Here is a 26,259-nt window from a genome sequence, read left to right on the forward strand (position 1 = left end):
CAAAAATCTCGTGAATACAAGGTGATATAGCTTCATTTATCTTAGTTATGTTACCAAAGTATAAGTAACAAAATTTAAATAAACTAGACTTCATAAAAATGAAAACCGCACTTTTCCAATTTTGTTTTATGGTGCTAGGGATCAAACTCAGTCCTTGTTTCCCCACCCCCTCCATCTTTGTTGAAGATAGGTGCTTGCTATGTAGCCCAGGCTGGCTCTGAACCCACATCGTCCTGGCTTATTCTCCTGAGTGCAGGGATTGTGTAACACCACACCTGGATTTATTGCCAATGCATACCATGAAGAAAAAGACAACCCACATAACACATAAATGTATTTGCAAAGGGTTTTGTGCATGCTAAATAATAGTAAACTGTCTTATCTTCAAACAATAAGAGGACAAATGAACAAACTTAAAAATAATCAAAAAGGAGTGAGTGAGGGGCTATATAGATGGTTTAGTGGTTAAGAGCACTGGCTGCTCTTCAAAAGATCCTGAGTTCAATTCCCAGCACTCACACAAGCAGCTCACAACTGCCTATAATGGGACCCGGTGCCTTTTTCTGGTGTAACATGCATGCACACAAAGCACCCATATACATAAAATACATAAATTTAAAAAAATAAGCAAAAGATAGTAATGCATAGAGGAACAGAGCTAGGTGGGAGGCGGGGGCATGTATGACTAAACAGAATGCTGGGAGGAAAAAGGGGCGGAGTCAGAGAGAAGCCATATAGCCCCACCAGAGAGAGACACCAGAACTTTATTCGGCAAACCACTGCTGCGTGGTGATACAGATTAATGGAGATGAGTTAAATTAGTATGTAAGAGTTAGCCAATAAGAAGCTAGAGCTAATGGGTCAAGCAGTGATTTAATTAGTACAGTTTCTGTGTGATTATTTCGGTTCTGGGCGGCCAGGATGAACAAGCAGCCCCCTCCAACGTAGCCAACTAAAATCCACTTAAACCTTTCTTTTTTACTTAAACAGAAAAGGGGAGGTAATGTGGAATTGTCCTCTGTATGCTGTGAATATGACTAGTTGATAAAGAAAGCTGGCTTGAGCTTGGCAGGACAGAGCAGAGGTAGGTGGGGAAGATGGAACTGAATGTTGGGAGAAAGAAGGGCAGAGTAAGAGAGAAGCCATGAAACCACCACCAGAGATAGAAGCTGGGAACTTTACCTGGTAAGCCACAGCCATGTGGCAATATACGAATAACAGAAATGGGTTAAATTCAGGTGTAAGAGTTAGCCAATAAGAAGTTAGAGCTAATAGGCCAAGCAATGATTTAATTAATACAGTATCTGTGAGGCTATTTCGGGGCTAAGTGGCTGGAAACCAACAAGTGGCCTCCTTCTACAAACTAGAATTATTCAGACATATAATTAAATCTGGCCTTTGCCCTAACCTTTAAACATGGGACTGACTGGAGAAATGGCTCAGCAGCTAAGAATGTTTGTTGCTCTTTTAAAGGACTCAAGTTCAGTTCCCAGCACCTACATCAGCTGCCCCACAAATGGCTGTCTATTACTCCACTTCCAGAGGATCTGATGCCTTCTTCTCACCTCCTTGGGCAACAGACACACAGAGACAGACAGACAGACACACACACACACACACAGACACACAGACACACAGACACACACACACACACACACACACACATACACACACACCATACTATCCCAGAAGTGGAAAGGCAGTGGTGCATGTATACATGTATAAAACAGAAGAATCTTGATAACATGCTAAGAGAAACAGCATCTAGTCACAAACTATCAGGTATTCTACAATCCTATAGATAGGAACTATCTAGACTAAGAAGAGCCAAGAGACAAACTGCAAACTGATAGGGTTTAGGAGAACAGGGTGTGAAAGTAAGGAGTTTCTTTTGAGAGTGAGTATTCTAAAATTGTAATGATGACTATACAATCTTGTAACTAAACAAAAAACCACTGAACTGGACACTTTAATTGGTAAAATGGCATGTGAAGTAACGATTGACAAGTGTCAATGAAAAAAAATTATGGGCCAGATTGGGGCTCTTCCAAGGGAGAAGTCAGCAGCAGTGACTGACTACAGAACTTATAGGAGACGGATTCCTGAGATGAGGCCACACCAGTGCATAGTTGCAGTGACCAAATATCTTGCCAAAGACTCTGGGGTCCTCAGAATGTTGGAAATGTTGTCTAGGAAAATGGCTCTGTGGTTGACAGTTGATAATGGAGCATTCAACACCCTGGCCAACATAAATGTTGGCCGTTCAGTTTTCTCTGAGGAAATATGGATGTCCTCAAGGGTGAGAGATTCTTGTTTTTCTTCTTTCCCCATCTTCATGTGTCTGTGGTGTGCATGTACAAGTGTAGAGGGCCAGGGATGATGGCCGGCATCAATCTTGATTGGCTTCCATATGATTCATTGAGACAGGGTCACTCAAGAAAACCCAGAGCTTGCCAATATGGATAGTCTCAATAGCCAGTTTGCTCTGAGGACCACTTCTACACCTTCCCAGACTGGAATTAGAGGCCAATGCCTCTACCCACCCAGTGTTTATGTGGATTCTGGGAATTTAAACTCTGGTCTTCCTACAGCAAAATCTTACCCACTGAGCCAACTCATCAGCCCCTAGGTGTGTACCGGTGCAGGAACAGGCAAACTTGTGATGGCAAGCAGAGAAGGGTCAAGGCTTTTTTTTTTCTTTGCCATTAGGAACTGCAACATTTATGTTGGCCAGGGTGTTGAATGCTCCATTATCAACTGTCAACCACAGAGCCATTTTCCTAGACAACATTTCCAACATTCTGAGGACCCCAGAGTCTTTGGCAAGATATTTGGTCACTGCAACTATGCACTGGTGTGGCCTCATCTCAGTCTGTGTCCGAGAAACTCCTTCTAACAGTTTGTAACAAGGACCGTTTTGTAGGCCAGAGAACAGAACACTGTCACCCAGCAGCTTTGCCAAGGTCACTTGAAAGACTATTTCCAAGACCCACAGCTACTTCATTGACACCACCCCCTTCCCATCCTGCCCCAGGGACTGACCAGAATCACCCTCTTGTAATCCACTGACCATCCTATGAGAACTCTCCAACAGAGGGCCTGGGCTGCACCTGGACTACCCCAAAGTATTTTTATAGGAGAAAAACAAACTGCTCTGTTGATGAAGGGGAGTGGGATTAGAAGCTGATGAGGGGTCGAGACAAAAAGGCACAATTTAAATAAGGGGGTGATCTATGTATGATAGAGAGTTAGGGAAATAAGTCACATCAATATTTGGGAAATGGTGTTCCAAGAGGGGAAGAGGGTAGGAATTTGCAGATAAGTAGGACTGTGTCTTCAAAAAATAAAAGAAACTACATAATGCACACGTATATTTGTATTCGGGTGTTTTATTCTCCGTTACTTTTAATAATTTTTAGATACTAACAATCAGTACAAGAAGGAGCCTTATGAGAAGTTATTACTCATGTACTACTATCAAGCTCTTTTTTCAACTTTTCTTGGGGAAAAATAGTTTGTTCTATTCCTTTTCCTTCTTGCCTTGGCTGTCAAGGTTTTCAGTTAAATTCTACAAACAGACCAAAACAAAGGAGTTGTATAATAATCCGCTCAAATTTTCTCATTTTCAATTTCCTGTTTATCTCCTGCTAATTTCATGTATTTAGTTATAAGTGCTTCTAATCATGTCCTATTAACATGATAGAAAAAGTGGACCAGTGCTGAGACAAGGTCCTTGCCTCTGGGTAAAAGATAAGGCTACCAGTAAGTACAAAGTTGTGGTGACCAAATGACATGCACAAGACTCTAGGATCCTCAGGATGATAGAGATGCTGGCCCGGAAAATGACTCTATGACTGACAGCCATCTATTTATTTATTTGTTTGTTTGTTTGTTTTTTTGAGACAGGGTTTCTCTGTGTAGTCCTGGCTGTCCTGGAGCTTGATCTGTAGACCAGCTGGCCTTGAAATCACAGAGATCTCCCTGCTTCTGCCTCCCACGGCAGTGCTGGGATTAAAGGCATGTGTAACCATGCCTAGATAATTTATTTAACATTTATTTTCCTATTTTTTGAAGAGAGGCACATATATGTCAAGATATACATGTGGCGATCAAAAGGCAACTTCTGGGGAGCCAGATATTGCTTTCCACCATGAAGGTTCTGAGGGCCAAATTCAGGTTTTCAGGTTTGGTGGCAGCCACCTTTCTCTATGGAGCCATCCCACTGAGCCTGTTTTTAAAAATTTTGTCTTTATTTTTCAGAAAGACAACACCTAATTATTGCCTCCCATTTCTGTTAGAATAACCCAAGTTAATTTTTTATTAAAGTTTTGTGTCCCATTTTAATTTGCATACTTCATACATTTATACTTTTAAATATAACTGTACCAAAATGAACTGGCTCCCTTGTTTGTTTTTAAAAATATAGTAGCATGCCGGGCGGTGGTGGCGCACGCCTTTAATCCCAGCACTTGGGAGGCAGAGGCAGGCGGATCTCTGTGAGTTTGAGGCCAGCCTGGTCTACTAGAGCTAGTTCCAGGACAGGAACCAAAAGCTATGGAGAAACCCTGTCTCAAAAATCCAAATAAATAAAAAATATAGTAGCATGTAGCCAGGACTCTCCTGGAACCTGGTACATAGCCTTGAGTTCCTGATCATTCTGTCTTCACTTCTCCCAAATTGGGAGTACAGATACCATGCTGGGCTCAACCTGGTTTCTTCACCTACCCTTTCCTGAGTTCCAGACCTGGATTCTCATTATGTTGCCCAGCCTCCATGAGTCATTAAGGCAATGAGCAATGTATTTTTTAATTTTATTTTCATTATTGTATATGTGTCTGTCTGTGCTCACATGTGTGTGCCTGTGTTTGTGTAGGTACCTGCAGAGGCCGAGCAGAGGCCGAAGGTATCAAAATTCCCCAGAACTAGAGTTACAGGTGGTTTGTGAGCTCCCTGATGTAGGCGCTGGGTACCGAAGTTGGGTCCTCTGCAGAGTTCATGTTGTAACCACTGAACATGGTTACAACTTACTTCAAACCAAGAGAAAGGTGGCTTGCCTCACTACCTCTGGGACAACCTACAGTAACTAACCCCTTTACTTAGGCCTAGAGCTGCCTATTTACTGATGAAGTTATTTCTAGAACTTCTCACGTAGGTCCAAGTCTAATCCAGTATTCTAAGTTCAACCCAATAAGCAAAACTGATGATAAATATCTGAAAAATTATTTTCTTTACCAGACTAGTTAGTATGATTGGGTTTCTAAAATTACAAGCCAGTAGCAAAATTTTCCTTTATAAAAGAAGCACAGTGGAGAGGACGTTGTAAAAACTATTACTCTCGACAACACGCCATAAAAAGTGTGCTACATTCTAAGAATCCAAGCAGCTCCTTCCCTCTTGGCCCCACCTGCGGGGTGGCTGAGCTGTGTGCTCTGGGTGCTACTCGAAATTATACAGTCTAGGCACAAACAGTGCATGAACTGTGAGGTCAATGCAATGTTTTACTTCCTGAAAGTCACTGATTGCTTGTTTCAGGGGGCAGTCTAGAAGACACTAAACAAATGGCAAATGGGAGTCTCACCACAAACCTTAAGCAACTGGCATCAACACACAAAGATAGAACACTTGTCACTTACCAAATCTGTAGCTTGATCTTCTTTCCTTGTAGTTCAACTGTTTTGATCTTAAAATCTATTCCTGTAACAAAGGGAAAGTAAATTGTAACTGCTGCTTTATACTGAGGGACAATAAAGTTTTCTGAAGTCAAAATGTTTATACTTTTGAAACCTGCTTGCTTGAACACATACACTAAGAGTAAATGTGTCCACAAATGAATATATGTGTCCACAACTTGATTTGAGTGATACAAACTCCACCCTGATAGGAACAGTAACTACACAGAAAGAACTTCTCCAAAAAGAAAAAAAAATTTAAATCCTTATTACTTTTGTTGGAAATTTTAATGCTTATTTATTCTTTAAAAATTTGTTATTTTTACATGTAGACAGAAAAATCCCTACTCACCTGCATCACCATTTTTTTATTTTTTGAGACAGAGTCTGGCTATGTAGCCTTGACTGGCCTGTAACTCGCTATATAGATATTTAGACCAGGCTAGCCTCAATTCCTTCCAAGTGCTGGGATTTCACACTCTTACAGAACAAGATGAACATGTATCACAATAAAATGTTTACATGTATTGAAATCATACAATGTATGTGTTCTGATTCCATAAATTTTAAATTGGAAATCACTACAAAAAGTCATTTGGGAAAATTACAAAACATTAAGAATCATGAATCAAATTGGTTGAGATAAAAACATCACCCTAGGGGCCGAAGAGAAGGTAGTTAAGAGCACTGGCTGCTCCCCCAGAGGACCCAGTTCAATTCCAAGCACCCATATGGGGGCTCACAACTGTCTATAACTCCAGTTCCAGGGGATCTGGTACTCTCTTCTGGCCTCCTCAGGTACTGCACAGATAAGGTGTATGTGGGGGAAAGGTAAGCAAAAAACTCGTATATATAAAATAAAAGTATTTTTTAATATTTATTTATTATGTATACATATTCTGTCTACATGTATGCCTGCAGGCCAGAAGAGAGCACCAGACCTCATTACAGATGGTTGTGAGCCACCATGTGGTTGCTGGGAATTGAATTCAGGACCTTTAGAAGAGCAGGCAATGCTCTTAACCACTGAGCCATCTCTCCAGCCCATAAAAATAAATTTTTAAAAATTAAAAATAAATCTCATCCTAAACTCCTTAAATTTTTTTCAGAACCACATTTAATCAACACCCACCATTAACTCTCTGAAACTTAAAACCAAAGAGATCTACTTTTGAAAGACTCATCAAGTATAGCATGAATAAAGTATGACTTATACCAAAACACATCACAGAAAACACTGGGGAAAGCTTATAAGTACTTGCAGAGAAACAAAACAAGTCACATAAAGCCCAATTCTAAACACCTCAAAAGCAACAAGAACAGGAGGCTTGGTGAGTGAACTAGTTTTGTTTCCATTGCTGTGCCAGATATCTGGCAAAAAACAAGAGTTACTTTAGCTCACAATTCCAGGTTACACAGACCAGAGCTTACATCCCAGTGGCAGGAGCTTAAAGCAGCTGTCACATCACACCCCCAGTCCAAAGTGCAGAGACATGGATGTACACACCCCACTTGCTCGCTTGTGCTTAGCTCTATTTCTCCAGTTTTACACCGTCCAGAATGGTCTTCCCATGTCAATAAACTTAATGCCATGCTAACAGGACAGTCCACTGTAGACAGTCCCCCCTGACACTCTCTTCCCAATTGATTCCAGGCTGTGTCAGCTGACAATTAAAGCTAACTATCACACTGTGCAAGCATAAGTTCCTGAGTTCAGATTCCATTACTCAAAAAGTCAAGAGTGGTAGGTAATCCCAGCACTAGGGGGCTAGGACACAGGTCAAAGACAGGAGGATCCAAAGGTTAGTAAAAAATGCTGCCGCAAAAACTTAGGCCTCTGGACTCCACATGTACACATATGAACACAGACGTACCAAGTATTTAACATGAGTCTCGTCTCACCAATACTAAATGAAAGCTATTCTCAGACATGTAAGATAGCAAGTCAGTTCCCATGTGTTAACACAACAGTGCCTTAGAGAACGGCACTGTGAAAGTCTGAGATTGGAGAGCTCTCTAAACCTTTTTCAAGCTTCAATCACGTGACCCTTCTTTGAATTTCATGTTTCTGTGAGGATCTGGCACACGTGTGCACATTAATCTTTATACCCTTTCTCCTGTTTATCTTTGGGTTTCCTTCTACTTGATTACAAGCATTCTGAGGCAAAGTGTTCGTTTTTACTTGCATGCATCCTGCAGAGACAGCTACAAGGAGAGTTTTACCAAACCAAAGAAGAAAGAGATAGGAAATCACTATCAGTGATGAAAAGAACAGGTCAAATTGGCCTGGAGAACAAGAAGTAAATTATTTTCAAGATGGGAGCTTCACACTACCAACCCTGAAATCAGGAGGAGGCAGTTTAGCCTCAGCTATATATCAAGTTCAAGGTCAGTCTGAGCAACAGAAGACCTGGCCAAATAAATAAATAAATGGAGGAAAGAGAGGAGGAGGGGTATCTACTGAGCCTAGGGGTGGGTTATGGAAAAGGAAACAGCAAAACAACCTACAAAAAGCAATGTCTATTGATTCTGATTGTATTAAAGGAAGAGTATCTGAAAATCTAGGTGACTGTAAAAAAGAAGGGACTATAAGTAAAGGTATCCAAGAAAGGAAATGTAAATACAGTGCACTACTTGGTTAGGCACTTGACCAAAACATTTGTTATTAGAGGTACCAGGAACAAATTATGGTGCTAAATTCTTATGTTCAACAATAAGAAGAGGTTCCTGAAAATTTTGTTTTTTGAGTTATAGAAATACAGTCTAGGGGGCTAGAGAGATGGCTTAGTGGATAAGAGCATGGATTGTTTTTCCTAGCACCCACATGGCAGCTCACAACTGTCTGTAACTCCAGTTCCAGGGAATACAATACCCTCACAGAGACATGAATACGGGCCAGTGGACATAAAATAAAACCCCAATGGACATAAAATAAAAATCAAATTAAAAATCAAATAAATTATTTAAAAAATACAGTCTAGTAACAGAAAGAGCCAAAAATGTCTGAAAAAGTTCAAAGCAAGGGGGGCACAGGATAAGGATTTGTTGTTGTACCTACTACATCAACAGAATAAAAATTAGGTTAACCAAGGAGGCATATTTGCAAATACACCCTCTCCACTACATGCACAACAACAACTGAATCATCACTGTGTGTAAACATAAATACAAAGATACTCAAGCGGGGTGGTGGCAGCACATGCTTTAAACAAAGGTGCTAATGTTTCTTAGCATCCACTCTGGTTTTCCTCCTAGTCACAATCGATTTCGTTTTGATATAGGGTCTGGCTATGTAAAGCTCATACTGGTCTCAAAATCTCTATACTCTTCCAAGTGCTAGGATTATAGACGTGTGACACCATACAACTTTGACAACTTTGTAACTCTTAACTTTTTCCTAAGTAAATACTTTGGCTATACCAGCATGTAGTTTTTATACTCTGATAGATGCCCAGAATATAGCAAACCGTGGAAAACTAACCATAAAGACTTAAGATCAATGACCAGCCTGGTCTACAGAGCTAGTTCCAAGACAGGTTCCAAAGCCACAGAGAAACCCTGTCTCGAAAAAAAAAAAAAAAAATTGGGGATCAAGACTAGAGAACTGTCTCAGCAGTTAAGAGCACTTGTTCTTGCAGAAGACGGGGGTTCGATTCCCAACAACTCACATGGCAGCTCATGATGTCCCCTTCTGATCTCTGTGAACACTAGGTACACATGTAATGACATACATGCATACAATACACCCATGCATATAAAACAATAAATTATCCTTTGTTCAATTTAGGGACCAGAGCAAAAATAAATAACTAGCTCAGCTGTCTATAGAAGACAGAAAAACATACCAATAATCCTCTAAGATTTTTTTTTTTCTTTTTGCTTTTTCGAGACAGGGTTTTTCTCTGTGGTTTTGGAGCCTGTCCTAGAACTAGCTCTGTAGACCAGGCTGGTCTCGAACTCACAGAGATCTGCTGCCTCTGCCTACCGAGTGCTGGGATTAAAGGCGTGCGCCACCACCGCCCGGCATCCTCTAAGATTCTGTCAAGAGGAATAATCAGATTCCACTGCAATCCTGCCAAATGCTGAAATAGACAAGTAAGAATTTAATCCCATGAACAATGCCCCCTACAGGTTATGCTTATGCAAAAACACACAGAACTATTTTATGTTGATTCCACTTAAAAGAGTATTTCATTTACTACAGTAAACGTTTATCAATATTCAGCTGCTCAAGAGAGAAACAAGACCAGAAAACATACCTGAGTTGTGTATAGTAGGGAGTCAGAGGCGCACTGCACGGTCAAGGCCAGCCAATCCTACCGGAGTTCAATGTTACACGAGCACCATCCAGTGGCAAGAAAATTAAGTGCACCCTCCAGCCACTGCACTGTGCAATAATCTGCATAGACATCGGTGCAGTAAGTTCCAGAGTACTTAAATTTATCAGTTTACAGACTAATTGTCAACATTTGTGGTTTTTATCAAGTAAAATCAAGTGTCTCTGAGAGGGATTAAATACAGTTACCTTTGAATGTTTCCTGGTCTAGAATTTAAGAAATCAGTTTCTAGCCTTGGTTCTTTCAGGAATAGCACACTAACAGTACTTCAAAAAGGCCATTCCTTTTTTTAAACCTGTATGTGCATGCAAACAAGTGTCTTGACAGTGTATCAACGGGTAAGGATCCTTTCATACAGTAATAATAGCTCAGTCAACATTTCACAGTGCACTTAGAACACCCTTTGCCTGGATTACCACTTAAATGCTCTAAACAACCCTACTCAACCTTATTATTACTAAAAGATAAATGGGGAAAGAGTTGAGAGGCATAATTCAGTTTTAGAGTACATTAGCAATATGTACAACCCTTGTTTCAATTCTATCCTTTTAAAGAAGCAGGGGGAAATGCCAGCTAGTAGAGACACATGATACCTTTAATCCAGCATTTAAGAGGAAGGGGCCAGCCTGCCTACAGAGCTAGTTCTAGGGCAGCTAAGGCCACACAAAGGAACCCTGTCTACAAACAAACAAAAAAATGGAAGGGGAAGCTTATTCACACTGCTCAAGCTTGATTCTTCTTACTGCTATCCTTGTCCAGACTCCCAGCTTGTCTTTGTTGACAGAACACACCAGTGACTTGGAACTTCCAGGCCTTCAGACTCAAACCAGGGCCGCATCATTAATTGATCCCTTTTACTTTGAAGTGCCCAGTTTTCTGAACCAAGTAGCTACTGACTTCCCAACTGTGATATTATGCAGTCTCCAATATAAACTAACCTAAAAGCCCATTTTATAATTATATACACATAAGAAATGGTGCTGTTCTTCTGAATCCTACAACTGTTTTTCTTATACTTTGTTATTCATTTGTACTACAATTAGGATGATTTCCTGAGTTTATATTTTTTTGATTAAAAAAAAATCAATAAATGTTCTTATCTCAGTCCCTCAACACATCATTCTAACTCCAACCTACCTCACTCCACCCCACTTTATTAAACTTTGTTTTTGAGGCAGGGTCTTGTTACCTAGCCCAGTCTGGTGTTGAAATCCTACTACCCCAGTGCTGGGACTATAGGTGTCTACCATCACATGTGGCTTTTATCATGCCTTTTTATATTTAAATATATCAGCGTTTTGCCTGCATGTACGGATGAACACCATGTTAACTCCTGGTACCCATCAAGGTTAGAAGAGAGTAATGGATCCCCTGGAACTGGGATTAAGATGGTTATAAGCAACCATGTGGATACTAGAAATAGAACTGGGGTCCTCTGCAAGTGCAACAAATGATCAAAAACACAGAACAACCTCTCAGCCCTATACCATTCCCTTTTAACTCTAGTTTTCAGTAATTTGGGTAGGATGTGCCTTAGTGCTGTTTTCTTTGTATTCATCCCATCAAGGTTCATTAGAGTCAGCAGGCTTATAACTTTTATTGTATTTGAAAATTCTTCAGCTGTTATTTATCAACGAATAACTTCCTACAAACTACCTTTTTCCTGGATTCCAATGACATGTGTATTAGGCCAGGTGACAGTGTCTCAGACATCACTGCCTGGTTTTTGTTTTTTGTTGATCTGTGCTTCAGTGTAAATAGTTTCTATTAACTTTTCTTTCTTTTTCTTCTAGAATGTATAATAGCCAGAGATCCCTGACAGAACTTTTCATTTCAGATCCTGAATCTTTCAGTTCTCTGGGTTAGTTTCACTGGGCCTTTTTTCTTATGCCTTTCAACGATGGCCTGATCAGGCTTTAAGGACTTCACTGCAACTGTCTTCTCAATCTGTCCTCTTTTTCATTTCTGGATCTGTCAACTAACTTTTCTCTAGTTAAAGGTTATATTTTCTTATCTATCTATCTATCTTTTTTTTTTTTTAATTTTCGAGACAGGGTTTCTCCGTAGCTTTTTGGAACCTGTCCTAGAACTAGCTCTTGTAGACCAGGCTGGCCTCGAACTCACAGAGATCCACCTGCCTCTGCCTCCCGAGTGCTGGGATTAAAGGTGTGTGCTACCGCCACCCGGCTTCTTTATCTTTTAATATGGGATTGGAAACTTATTTTATATACTTTGCTGACCTTTAATTTTAGAAAAGATCTCAGTGCAGGCTGGCCTTGAACTTACTGTGTAAAGAAGTCCTAGTGAGCCTTAACACTCAAGATTCTTCGGTCTCAAATTATCAAGAGTTCAGCTTGGCCTTGAACTCTCTAACAAAGCTAGGGCTGGCTTGGAATCCCCCCCCCCCCTTTGTTTGTTTTTCGAGACAGGGTTTCTCTGTGTAACAGTCCTAGCTGTCCTGGAACTAGCTCTGTAGACCAGGGAGAACCACCTGCCTCTGCCTCCCAGGTGCTTGGATTAAAGGCATGAGCCACTATTGCCTAGCCTGGCTTGGAATTCTTGATCTTTCTGTGCCTCTCAAATACTGGAGTATTTGCACCACCACACCTGGTTATAATGGTATATAAACTGTTTGCAATGTTGGGGTTTTTTTTGTTGTTGTGTTGTTGTTTGTTTATTTGCCCCATGGCAGATAATTGAGAATTGGCTTATCTTTTTTTGCTAACTTGGTGACTCTGAGAATAGAAGCCAGTGTCTTCTGCATGGCATGCAAGAACTTTAGCACTAAACTGCACCTCAATCCTAGCTTAGTATTTTGAAGGCCCCCCCCCCCTTTTTTTCTTCTCTACCCTTTCCACTTCATCTTCAGGGCAGGGCTAAAATGGTCTTTTCTTGGGTTACTTTATCCTTAATGATGAGGATCTCCTTAGCACATTACAAATTAGACTCCTTCCCAGCCTGTGGGTGCCAATAACATTTACCAAGTTCTTCATAGCTGTTACCTGCCCAGCCCCTGAGTCTCACCCAAAGTCAGCCAAAGACAAAAAAGGGGGGCTTTTCTGAAGATTTCTAAATCTCACTCTTTATTCTACAAATTCCTGCCTTCCATCCAGCCTGCACTTTGTTTTTTATTCCCTTGGCCTGAGAGGACTGCCTTTCTCTGCTTCAACTGTGCACTGGAATCCAGTTTCACACAGAAACCTGAGGAGATAACAGGGCTCTTTTTTTTTTTTCCTTTTCATAGGGAGCAGTTGTTTCAGTTTCCTAGTTATTTATGGCTAGAACACTGGCTGTGTACTAGTTACTTTGTAGTGATCAGAACTGGAAGTCCTCAAACCTTTCTGCTTTTAAAAGTTAAGCAGTTGGGGTGGTGAGATGGCTCAGTAATTAAGGAGCCGAGGTTGAACTACACAAATGCACCCAAATGGCAGTTCACAACTATCTAACTCCAGCCCTAGGAGATTCAACACCCCCTCTTCTGGTTTTTGCAGGCAGTACATGCACATGGTACATAGACATACATACATGCAGGCAAAACACTCATGCACATAAAATAAAGTTAAGCAGTGTTTTACCCTTTTGGGGAACATTTTCTCATTGAGAACCTGAAGAATGTCATGTATCCTTTGCCCACACACCCTTTACCTAAAAATCTCCTAGATTTAGGATCTCCACTCCAGATCCCTGCACCTAATACTCCAGCATCTGTTGTTCTTTCAAGGTTTTAAAGATCTTATTTACTAAAACTTGTTCAGGCTGAGATAAAAGCACTTAAACCAAGCAATGCTTTCTTTTTAATGAAAGAAAACATCCTATCACTATTAACATTAAGAACAGAGTACAGCTGGGTGATGGCACACACCATTCATACCAGCACTTGGGGAGGCAGAGGCAGGCAAATCTCTGTGAGTTTGAGGCCAGCCTGATCTACAGAGCTAGTTCTAGGACAGGGAATACTACACAGAGAACCTCTGCCCTAAAAAACAAACTAACAAACTAACTAACTGGAATACAAAGTTAAAAAGCAAACAAGATGTTTTCTTCTACAAGTGGTAATATTTTTCACATGTATGACTACTTTGAGACAGGTTCTCCTAATAAAGCTCAGGCAGGCCTCAAACACACTATACACTGACATTTTCATACATTAACCACAGAAATAATGCTGGAGTAATCTGGATCTTATACCTGAAATTTTTTCCTGCTTATTGAGCTTCCTTTCTTCATACCATTTTTTATCTTATTATTGCTGTTTTTGAAACAGGGTCTCCCTATGTAGCCCTGGCTGTCCTGGAAGTCGCTATATAGACCAGGCTACCCTCAAACTCAGAGATCCTCCTGCTGGAATTAAAGGCATGTGCCACCACACTCAGCCCTATTTGGGGCTAGGGAGATGGCTTAGCTAATAAAGTCTTTGCCAAGCAAGTATGAGTGTGCTTTTTGTTTTGTCTTTGAGACAGTCTCTCTTCTAGAGCCTTGGCCGCCCTGATGGGATTAAAGGTGTATGCCAACATGCTCAGACAGATGTTTTGTTGTTTTTTTTTTCCGGCATCATTATTCCTTATGTGTCAGTAGTTCTTACATGGTAGAAACTGAATTATGAATAGGAGGGACCAATGATTATCTTGGCTATCTACTTTTTCTTAAAAGCATATATAATACACCCATAAATAAAACCAGCCTAAACCTTGTCATTAATTCTCCACCAAGTTCAATACTTCTGAAAGCACATTTCTCATCTTTTCCAGATTCTGAATTGTATAATCATTTGTTTCCAATCTCAACTACACAATTTCACTAGAAATGAGCATTTTAAAATTTTCTGAGTCACCTCTAATTTCTTTCAAACCCCCCACTCAAAATCTAAAGTCTTAAAAAAAAAACCCTCTTTAGAACAGTCTTATCTTTACTGCCAATACCAGCACCCCATGCTCTGACTGCTAAAAGCCTCCAAAGCAATCTCCTGATAGCCTCTTCTGCTTCATGCTATATCCCATCATTCTGTTCTTCTCCTGCTGTCTACTGTTCCTTTTCATTATGTCATTTTTGCTCTTAAACTACCACAAAGTCCAAATTCCACTGCCACTTTTTAGAGTTCTCTCTTAAAATATAATAATGCCAGTGAGATGACTCAAGAGAAAGTGGTGCTTGACACTCAGGCCTAGAAACCTGAGTTTGATTCCCTGAACCTCTCTCTGCCTTACTCATGCTCCCTGTCATACAAGTGCCACCACACACCATTCGAGCATAAATAATAATAAACTAAAACTTTTTTGGCTAATAAACTGAATTTTTTATAATTTATTTTATTTGCATTGGTAGAGAGTGTGGGATCCCCTGGAACTGGATACAGACAGTTTTGAGTTGCCGTGTGGAAGCTAGGAATTGAACCCATGTTCTCTTAACCATTGAGTCATCTCTCCAGCCCCAATAAACTGAAATTTTAAAGTGCAATATTACCTCTCTTAGAATCAACTCCCCTACTATAATCTCATTTCATTCGTATTGACCCACTGCTTGAAAAGCTCTCTCCAACTCTATTAAATTAAACTTTGAATTCTGACCATAATCTACTACCATTTTTTAGCTTCCTTCATAAAACTCTACTGCTCTAATCTATCCTTCTGCACTTTCCTCCTTCCTGCTTTTGCATCCGTGCCAGGAGCAACCAGGCTGCATGGAGCTGTGTGTCAGTGGCTCCAGCTCCTTACTCACCACTGTTTGCTCTTCCTCTTAAACAGAAGTAGTCTTAGCAGCAGCAACAGGAGTCTCTGGAGGTGTGTGCTGACTTCATCAAGGGTAAAGGCAAAGGAGAAGAAAGCCAAAGGACCAGTCCCCATACTATTTGCGATCACTACAGCAAAAACACCCGTGGTTAAAGGGTCTAGACATGGGTCAGATGAGAATCCTCAACTGACAAGTTGACTTGAACAGTTAAGATTACTTCCATCTGTACTGAGTCAGTAGAGTTTGAAGTCACCAATGAAGAAGTCTAGACAGCTATTTTAATAAGCTCATTTAATTAGTTGGTTTTCAGAAAAAAATGTTTCTTTGTGTTGTTTTTAACTGTGTATAGGTATGTGTATCTACATGTGGATATGTGCATGTGAGTGCAGATGCAGGAGGAAGCCGGAGGCATCCGATCTCCTGGAGTTAGTGTTACAGATAGATGTGAACTGTCTGGCACGGCTTCTGGGAAGAGAACTTGGGTTCTCTAAAAGAGCAACAAGTGTTCTTAACCACTAAGCCATTGCTTCAGCCCCCTTAATCAATTGCTTAAAACAATAAAAAGCTGTGGAGTTGGGTAAATGGATCAGAGCACTTGCTGTACCAGCGAGGACATGAATCTGGATTCCCAACATCCACATAAAAGCTGGCTGTAGCTGCATGGACCTCTAAACCCCTCACTGAGGCAGAAGGGACAAGGGGAGCCCCAGAGCTTACTACCCAGCCAGTTTTGTAGAAAAATGGCAAGCTCAGGTTCAGTGAGAGACTCTGTTTCAAGGGAATAAGGCAGAGAAAGAATAATAGTGGGTGGGAAATCTGACATCTTCCTCTGGCCTCCATGTGTATGCACATGAGCATGGGTGTCTGCAAACACCCAAATTAAAAAAAAAAAAAGACAACCCTGTAAAACCCACTTTACCTGTTAACTATATGAAGCTTTTAGTATTCTATCCTGATTCTCTGAAAGCCCGGTTCTGGATAGGATCTGCTAATTAAACATCCTAGAAGGAAATGAAAGAAGAAAAAGCAAGCCATCTTATTTTGGTAGTAGCTACAACAAACCCAGTGGCTCTGCCTCTAATCAGAGGCCACAGTAGTGGGCAATCCAGCACAGGGAATTAGGTCAATCATCAGTACAGCAATCACAGCAATGAGTACAAAAACAAGGTCTCTGTTTTAAGATGAAGTCTTGTCCAGGTTGGTCTTGAACTCACAAGCTCAAGTGATCCTTGCACTTACTTTATGTGCCTCTATGCTTAGCTGAACAGAAAGGACACCTCCAACAGCTCATGAGGTTAAGTACATGCTCAAGAGCTGCAGCCCTCAGAAGGTGGTGGTTCCTTCTTTGTCTAAGAACCCCTTCTCCCATTTGTTCTTCCAACCTAGGCCTTCCATCACTTCTGAAACAAATTCTACTATTAGTTCCTCTTTTCTTCTCAGTGTTTTGAGTCAGGGTCTCGTGACAGTCTGGGTAGTCTGGAACCTAGTGTTACAGCAAACTTGCAACTGTCATCCTACTTCTGGCCCCAGAGTGCTGTGATAGTAGGCCTGGGGTTCCATGCCCAATCTTCCTCTTTCCCTTTAAAACAAATAACTATACTCTGAATTAAACCTAGAGTGGTGTCTGCTTTCTGATGGGATAGCACAGACTTGTCTCTGAGGTACATTTTATGATCTCAACATGTACAGAGAAGAGAGACATATAAACTGTTTCTTGTTGACTGAGGTGTCAACAGTTTCTCATATTTTTTGTTCTGTCCTTTACAACCCCAAATTACTGAGGACCCAATTAAGCTTTTGCCATATGGTTTATGCCAATCTGTATTTACCATACTAGAAACTAAAACTAAGAAAATTTTAAGCACATGACTAGTGTGTTTGAAAATAATAAACATACTGCGTGTTAACATAAATAACATTTCTACTAAAAATATCATTATCCAAACTAAAAATAAAGCCCGTGAGAAAAGTGGCATGATGTTAAGGTTCTGTAGCTCTGCTGCTCCCTTGACAGCAGTGAGTCTGAGGTCCTGCACTCAGTCTGCTACGGATTGCATGGCTGAAGCATGAAGTATATAAACCAAGAGAAAATCTAGTTGCATAAAGATACGTATCTGGAAAGGGGGGAGCTTTGTATTTAGAACAGTCTATCTTCTAGGCTTCTAATTCAAGTGCTACAGCCCCAGTCCCCTGAGTACTGAACAACCACGCCCAGTGGACATTTCTTTCTTTTTCTTTTTTCTTTCTTTCTTTTTTGGTTTTTCAAAACAAGGTTTCTCTGTATAACCACCACCCAGCTCAGTGGTCATTTTTTAAAGACAGTTGCAATCTAGAATCTGAAGCTCTATCGCTGAACTTTTCATACATTACTACATTAAAATACACTAGTCACTCACATTTACAATGGGTCTTCTTGCCGAGTATGATTTTTTTAACATTATGTGCTGGCCATTTGGAATTACAAGTTTATTGAGTTACAAGTTCCTTAAAATGCTGACACATTTCATTACAACATGGGGAAAAGGCCATGTTTATTATCACTGTGCAACTTACCAGACTGTAATTGTTTTGTTTTAGACAGTGTCTCACTCTGTAGTCTAAGTTGGCCTTTAACTTCTAGTGGTCCTCCTGCCCCCACTTTACCGAGTGTGAGCCACCATGCATGGAAGGAGAAAATTCAACTATTGGGAAAATGTGCCACAGAGGATCCCACAAGGTTTCCAAAACTGTAAAGCATGAATTTTATCAGCAGCAAATACTGTCACTTGGTTCATTTGAGAAACCTATGAGCCAAGTCCTCAGGCCTAAACAACCATTGATATTACAAAAAAAAAAAAAAAGGTTAATTCCAACTATCTCAAAAGTGCTTTTCTTTAGAAGAACTTCTACTGTCTCACAATGAGGCGGCTGTTTCATAATGACTCCCAATGTACTCACACAAAAACAGACACACAAAGGTCAGGGCTAACCACAAACTCATTTTTTTCTGAGGTTTGTTTTGAGGGACAGCACATTTTGCTACTTAGCACTGGCTGACCTGGTACTTGCTATGTAAGACAGGGTGGTTGCTGGATGGCCTTGGACTCACTCACAGTGGTCTTCCTGCCTCGGCCTCTAAAGTGCGGGACTAACAGGAAAGTGCCACCAAGTTCATCTCACAGACATTCTTTGGGGTGCAGAGCAGTACAGATAAGGAAATTTAGGCAGAGCCAAACTAAACCTAAATGTCTAGTCCCAAAGCTTCCTATCACCACACTAAAGGCCTGGCTTCACTACACTTGTCACATGATCAGCATATGCCACTAAGCCACCTCGCACACCTGCACAATAACAATGGCTACCTCTTGCTCTCTTTACTACTATGTGAAAGAAGCACAAGGAGGAAAGAAAAAGCAATCCAGAAATTTCTAAATATTCCTAAACAAACAAAACCAAATCCAAAAAGAAATAATCCTAGAGGCTCAACCTAATACAAACTTTATTACATGATTATAAAAGTTTACAAGCTTGTTTAAAGAAGTCAAACCTAACTAAAATTAGATTTCTGCTTCATCTAGTACTTAATCCTTGTCCCACCACTCTCTACTGTGCTCAAAAACCTAGCATCCTGTAGCAAGCTTCTACACATTGTTAAAAATCCAGGAGACCATGAAGACTGGATCCTATGATAAAGCCAAGGATGCATAATTTGAAGTCCAAAGAGTTCCAAAATAAAAACATATTGCTGCTAAGTATAGCTCAACGCAATAGACAATGTAAAGATAGAAATCTAAGATTGACATACAGCATTCCCAAACCAAGACTATTATAAAAATACCTGATCATGCTAAGTGTGGTGGCTCATGCCTATAATTTGTAATTCCAGCACTCTCTCAGGAAGCTAAAACCTAAGCCACACAGAAGTTCCAAGATAAAGAGACCTTGTCTCAAAACCCCAAAATAAAGTCAGGCATGGTGGTATTCACCTATGATCCCAGGACTTGAAAGATAGAAGTAGAAGGATGAGCTACACTGCTGAATGAGGTCAGCCTGGGCTACATGAGACTGTCTCAACAACTGAAAAACAGAAACTGTTGATGTCAGACTGGAAAGTGACCCCAGAGCTGTACACCTGCTAGACATGTGCTCCATCAGCTCTATCTCCAGCCTGTTTTACTACTTTCCTTTTGAGACAGATTCCCCCGAAGTTGCTCAGACAGGCACTGAACTGATATATAGCCCAAACAGACCTTGGACTTGAGACCATCCAGTCTCAACTTTCCAAGTATCCAACTTGGCTGATAGTTGAGATTTTTTTTAATGTCTTGCTATTATTCTCTAGCTTAAATTATTATTACTTTTTAGTTCGGTAGGGGCTGGAGACATCTCAGAGGTTAAAAGAACATTCATACTGTTCTTACAGAGAACTGAATATGAACTCAAATTCAGTTCCCAACACTACATCAGGCAGTTACATTAAGCTGTTTACAACCTTCTCTAAATCCAGCCCCAAAGGATCCAATGCTTCTGGCCTCCACAAACACCTGCACATATTCATACACAGGTACACATGTACCCCCCCCCACACACACACAGTTAAAAATAAAATTAGGGCTAGAGACATGGCTCAACCATGTGGCGCATGTGTACTATTCTTGCAGAGGATCTGTTCAGTTCAGATCCCTGCACTCAGGCCAGGTGGCTCAGAACTGCTTATAAATCCAGCTCCAAGGCTCTACAGACACATGTGTCCACACACACATACATATAATTAAAACTAATAAATCCTATATATTTCTTAAAAAGCTTGAACTAAAAAGGAAGAAACCAGACTAGTATGGTGATACACACCTTTAATCCCAGCACTTGGAAGGAAGAGGCAGGTGGATTTCTCTGAGTTTGAGGCCAACATGGTCTACCATAGGAAGTTCCAGGTCATTCAGGGATACATATATATCTCCAGATCTATGTATGCAGCTCACACCATCTGTAACTCTAGCTCGAGGGATTCTAATACCCTCTTCTTGTTCCTGTGAGCATCAGGCATTTCATGGAACACAAATATACATGCAGGCAAAAAAAAATTCATACACATAAAATAATAATAATAAAATACTAAAAGAGAAAGATTTGAAATCAGCTACAAAGTCAAAGAAGCAATTTAATATATGCAGCTAGCTAGAGGCATTCTACTGCCAAAGAGCCCAGTACCCTCCGACAGTTAAACTGCAGAAATCATGTTATTTGCAATCTTAACACCTAGGCAGATAGAATGCATGTTCCAGGCCTGTTGGATTATTTAGCAAGATTTTTTCTTGAAAAACCGGAGGTGGAGGCAGAAGCACAATAAATGAAACATACATGAAATAACAGAAGAGGTATGGGGTATTATTAAGTTTTCTTAGTTGGTTTTAATTAAGCCTCGCCCACGCAGTCTGAGAAAATGACTCAGCAAGACTCAGCCCATATGTGAACTAGAGTTAAGCGATTAACACAATTAAGTTAAACACATGTTTCTTAAATTTACAGATAAAGAAGCTCAGAACTTAAAAGACTTGATCAAGTTTAAGAGCAAATTAACTACATACAGAATCTGACCTCAGGTTCAATATTTTGCTAAATGTATTTAGCACTTAAAGGCCATTAAAAAAAACATAATTGCCGCAGTCCCTGATTGGTCATTTTCACATATACAGCAATCCGTGTACCTTAAAGGTTAAGTAATTCAGTGTATCTCTAGAAGTTTAAAGACGTCTTTGCTTTGGCTGAGTCTCTAACCAGAAAATGTCAATTCCAACCTATTCTGCACCTCATCTCACAGTCATTTTCTTTTGTAAATTGAACCAAACCCTTTCACATCCCTGCTCAAAACTTTGACAGAATTCAAATTCTTGCCATAATTACCAGGCTCTACACCATCTAGCCCACACCAGCTTCTCAGCATCTGACTCTGATTACTTCATCCCAGTCCAGCTTGCAGCAAACAAGGAATGGTCTTCACCTGACCTTTACATAATTATTTCACTATTTCCTCTACCTAAAATGTCCTATCTCCTCTGTATTTTCCGTTAATTACTTAAAAATGAAAAACTGAAAATATAATTTGTTTTAGAGATGATAAAAATACAAATGGTTTAAAAGGATTATTTGGTTTTTAAATTGTAAAAACCAAACAAACAAAACTTGTGAGGGCCGGGCGGTGGTGGCGCAAGCCTTTAATCCCAGCACTCGGGAGGCAGAGGCAGGTGGATCTCTGTGAGTTCGAGGCCAGCCTGGTCTACAAGAGCTAGTTCCAGGTCAGGAACCAAAAAGCTACGGAGAAACCCTGTCTCGAAAAATAAAATTAAAAAAAAAAAAAAAAAACTTGTGAGGAAAAGGGCCATCAAGATTGCTAAGCAGGTAGACAATTGCTAACAAGCCTGACAATTGAGTGAAGGAGAGCTAACTCCAGAGAGTTGTCCTCTGAATTTCATACACTCACCCACACACATACATCCTAATTACTTAACTAAGAAAGTTAATTAGGTCAGCAAGATGACTGAGGGTAAAGGCACTTGCCACCTACAAGCCCAAGGACCAGAGTTCCATCTGTAGAATCCACATGGTTCAAAGAGAACCTACTCCCACAAGCTATCCTTTGACCCCATTTCATTCCATGACACACACACAAACACATACAAAATAAATAAATTTAGTTTTAAATTTTAATTTCAAAACTGGAATAAAAATACATATAAAGGGCCATGCTGTTCCCCAAATGAAAGATCTGCTTTAAATAATAGTGCAGAAATATACATATATGGTATATACACTGTAAAATGTGTTACTTGTTGCACAATCCTAGAAGCAGTTACTCTTCTTTGCACTCAATAATTTTGTTCCCAATACTTAAACACACTAAGTCAAGTTTACCACTTTATTAACCCAAATTCTCACCTTTCTAACTCCAATGGCATCTTTTGCTAATTTTCCTCTCTTCCTCCATTAACTTTCAAGTTAAAAGTTTGGTATATGAGTCTTCATGTTCTTCTCTACATTCATGATGGTACTAAGAGCATCATTTATAAAGGGAGATAGAAAGTCATACATTAACTATGAAATCCCAGCATTTGGGAGGCAGAGGCTTGAGGACCCTGAGTCCCAAGCCATTGTTCCTTCTACACCAAAATTCCCCATAACTTCTTAGAAAACCCAAAACTCCTTAATAAGACTTTCACAGCTGTCTATGCTCTCCCCAGCTCACTGCTGGCCATCCCCCCCTACTTCAGCCACCTCTTACTCCCCGCAATCTCTATACATATCATATGCCTACAGACACATTTCTCTATCTGAGGATGCCATCCAACCTCCAGAACCTTACTCCTCATGTTTTAGGACTCAAATGAGCCTTCTTGTAAGTCCTGCAGAGCTCACTTAGCCTCTCCCTTGTGCTTCCCACACAAGGTCCTGTTTTAGGTCTAGAGCCATGGGGCAGTGTGGCAGATTCTCTCTCTGCTGATGGGATAGGTGCTGATCTCCCATTTTACAGATGAAGAATGAGTTCCATGTGAAATTACCCCCACCACACAGGAGCACTCCTGACTGCACTGACTGAAGGTCTAAGTTCTATCAGCATGTTAAGGAGTTTGAAGGGGCAAGGAAAAGGGGGCTCACAGGACATTCATACTAGATCATCAGAATATGTCGGTAACATAGGCAGTCAGAAAAGTTCTGATATAAGAAATACGACAGGTGCTTGTAGCCCTCATTTGCACGCTAGGACAGATTCTATGCTAGTACCTAGTCATGTGTCCAGAAGTCAGGATGCTACTGACCTGTATGTTAGTAGCATATAGTAAGAATCTTTTTTTTGCTTTTTCGAGACAGGGTTTCTCTGTGGTTTTGGAGCCTGTCCTGGAACTAGCTCTTGTAGACCAGGCTGGCCTCGAACTCACAGAGATCCACCTGCCTCTGCCTCCCGAGTGCTGGATTAAAGGCGTGCGCCACCACCGCCCAGCAGGAAAAACTTTTTTAAGATTCTTACTAAGGCAGAGACAGGCGGATCTCTGTGAGTTCGAGGCCAGCCTGGTCTACAAGAGCTAGTTCCAGGACAGGCTCCAAAACCTCAGAGAAACCCTGTCTCAAAAAACCCAAAAAATAAAAATAAAAAGTTTTTCCTGTATCCATTTCAAAAACAAAAAACAAAAACAACATCAAAAAACTCACCAGGGAAGATGGCTCATGCTTAGAATTGTAGCACTCAGAAGGCTGAGTAACACACACACACACACACACACACACGCGCGCGCGCGCGCGCGCGCAAAGAGTTTAAGATCAACCTAGGTTAAACAAAGATAATGAGGCATGCTGGCTCACCCAGCACTGGAGATGCTAGGGCAGACAGATCATCATAGGTCTGAGGACAGCTGGAGCTACTGAGTGCGACCCTGTCTTGAAAAGGGGAGGGGGACAACAAAGAGTGGGATCTGTTTAAAACTAGCTAAGTTAGATGGCACAAGAGAGAATCTGAGGACAATCTTCATTTCCCACACATCTACAAAATGCTGCTGTGTTGGTAAAGGTACCAACTCATTTTGTGTTTGCTTTTACAATCCCACTGCATCAGTTCACTCTGAATTTCAAAAAAAAATGTATTATTTTTTTTCATGCTTCATAAAAAAGATTGGGGCTAGAGATTTAACTCAATGGCAGAGTGCTTGTCTCTCTTGTACAGGTCTTGATGGCAGGGGATCATGAAGAGGAAGGGTGTAAAAACAGGCATTGTGGTGCATGCTCTATAGTCCCAGGTTTTGGGAAGTGGAGACAGGACTAGCAAGAATTTCAGGTCAACCAAGCTACAAGAGGGGGAAAAAAGAATGAATGAATGAATGAATGAATGCAAACAATCAAGACTAAATGGGTTGAGAAGGACAAATGCTGCCTAAAAGCAAATCATCAACTAACCGAGATTACAGCAAGCTGTGCAATAAAAATTAGCTGACAAAATGCAAGGATATGAGCCAATCTGTAATACTATTCCTGGGAGGATTTTAAATTCTACAAACACCGGCAATCAGAAACACCACACCACCGCTTTCAGGAAAATATGTTTTATAGAGTCAAAGCTTCAGCATCCATGCCTCCTTACAAAAATGTTAGAACAAATTAACACTGTTTTCATTGTTCACTCATATAGTTAGCTTAAATGCTTTTTTCAAAGCCAGTGTTTAATAAGACCATCTCTTAATGCTTAAACACTTTAGGTTTTCTACTGTCCCTTTCCCCTAATGCCTATGTTAACATCAATAATAAAACCATCTCATACTGAGTATGTAGCTCCAAACCTGTAATCCCAGCACTAAACAGGCTGAGACATAGGGATCACTGTGAGTTCAAAAACTACCAAGAGTTAGACTGAGTTCATGGCCAACCTGGGGGCAAGGCACCGTCTTAATAAACAAAACTAAACTCAGTTTGGTGGCCTCCACCTAATCCAGGTGAAGGTAAGAGGATCTGGAGCTCAAGGTCATCCCAGGTACAAATTCAGTTGAAGACCAGTTGGACCATTTGAAACTCTCAAAACAACAAAAAAGATGCAATACCTTTTATGTTGTTGTTTTGAGACAAGGTTCTCTATGTAACTCTAGCTGTCCTGGAAGGTGCCATGTAGACCATCCTGGTCTTGAATTCACAGATATCTGCCTGCCACTGCCTCCCAAGTGCTGGGAAAAATACATTCTCTTAATAAACTCCAACTATATGCATCATTAAAAAAACATTATGGGTTCCAGCAATTTTACTTTACGTATGTTCAAAGAACTGTTCCGTTCACCAAGGACATACCTGCTTCCCCAACATCACTGCAGCATTACTGATAATAGTAAAGATATGTAAGCAACCTAAATATCTGCCAATAGATGAATAAAGAAAATGTGATAGATACACAACAACATACACCAGTGGTTCTCAACCTATGGGTCACAACCCAAAGGGGGCCAAATAACCCTTTCACAGGGTTATTTGCCTAAGACTATTGGAAAACACAGATATCCACATTACAGTTCATAACAGTAGCAAAATTACGGTTATGAAGTAGCAATAAAAATAATTTTATAGTTGGGGGGTCACCATAAAGAACTGTATTAAAGGGTTTCAGCATTAGGAAGGCTGAGAATCACTGCCATACACCATATTTTTTTTAAAAAAATATTCTGTTGTATACGGCAATATGGACAGAACTGGAAGAGAAGACATTAAGCTCCATGAAATCAGACACAGAAAGATGAATACTATGAGCCAGGCAGTGGTGGCGCATGCCTTTGATCTCAGCCCTAGGAGGCAGAGTCAGGTGGATCTCTGTGAGTTCGAGGCCAGCCTAATGTACACAGCAAGTTCCAGGACAGCCAGGGATACACCAAGAATCCATGTCTAGAAATGAATATTTTTAAAAGTTAATATTAGGGGCTGGAGAGATGGCTCAGCAGTTAAAAGCACTGGCTGCTCTCCCAGAGGTTCTGGGTTCAATTCCCAACAACCACATGGTGGCTCACAACCATCTGTAATGAGAT

The 26,259-nt window shown here is 40.5% G+C and overlaps 1 protein-coding gene across 1 annotated transcript in view; it reads right to left on the reverse strand.

The window, feature by feature from the left end:
- LOC121439640 (ras-related protein Rab-10) overlaps positions 1-26,259 on the reverse strand; it is a 61,244-nt gene that overhangs the window by 13,396 nt on the left and 21,589 nt on the right. Inside the window, exon 2 of the mRNA XM_041640182.1 lies at positions 5,634-5,694. Within this exon, the coding sequence (XP_041496116.1) occupies positions 5,634-5,694 (61 nt within the window). The remainder of the gene's footprint in view (positions 1-5,633; positions 5,695-26,259) is intronic.

Source organism: Microtus oregoni, unplaced genomic scaffold (assembly GCF_018167655.1).
Source record: "Microtus oregoni isolate MIOR12 unplaced genomic scaffold, Mior012 000062F_ref0000492, whole genome shotgun sequence".
NCBI classification, from domain to species: domain Eukaryota; kingdom Metazoa; phylum Chordata; class Mammalia; order Rodentia; family Cricetidae; genus Microtus; species Microtus oregoni.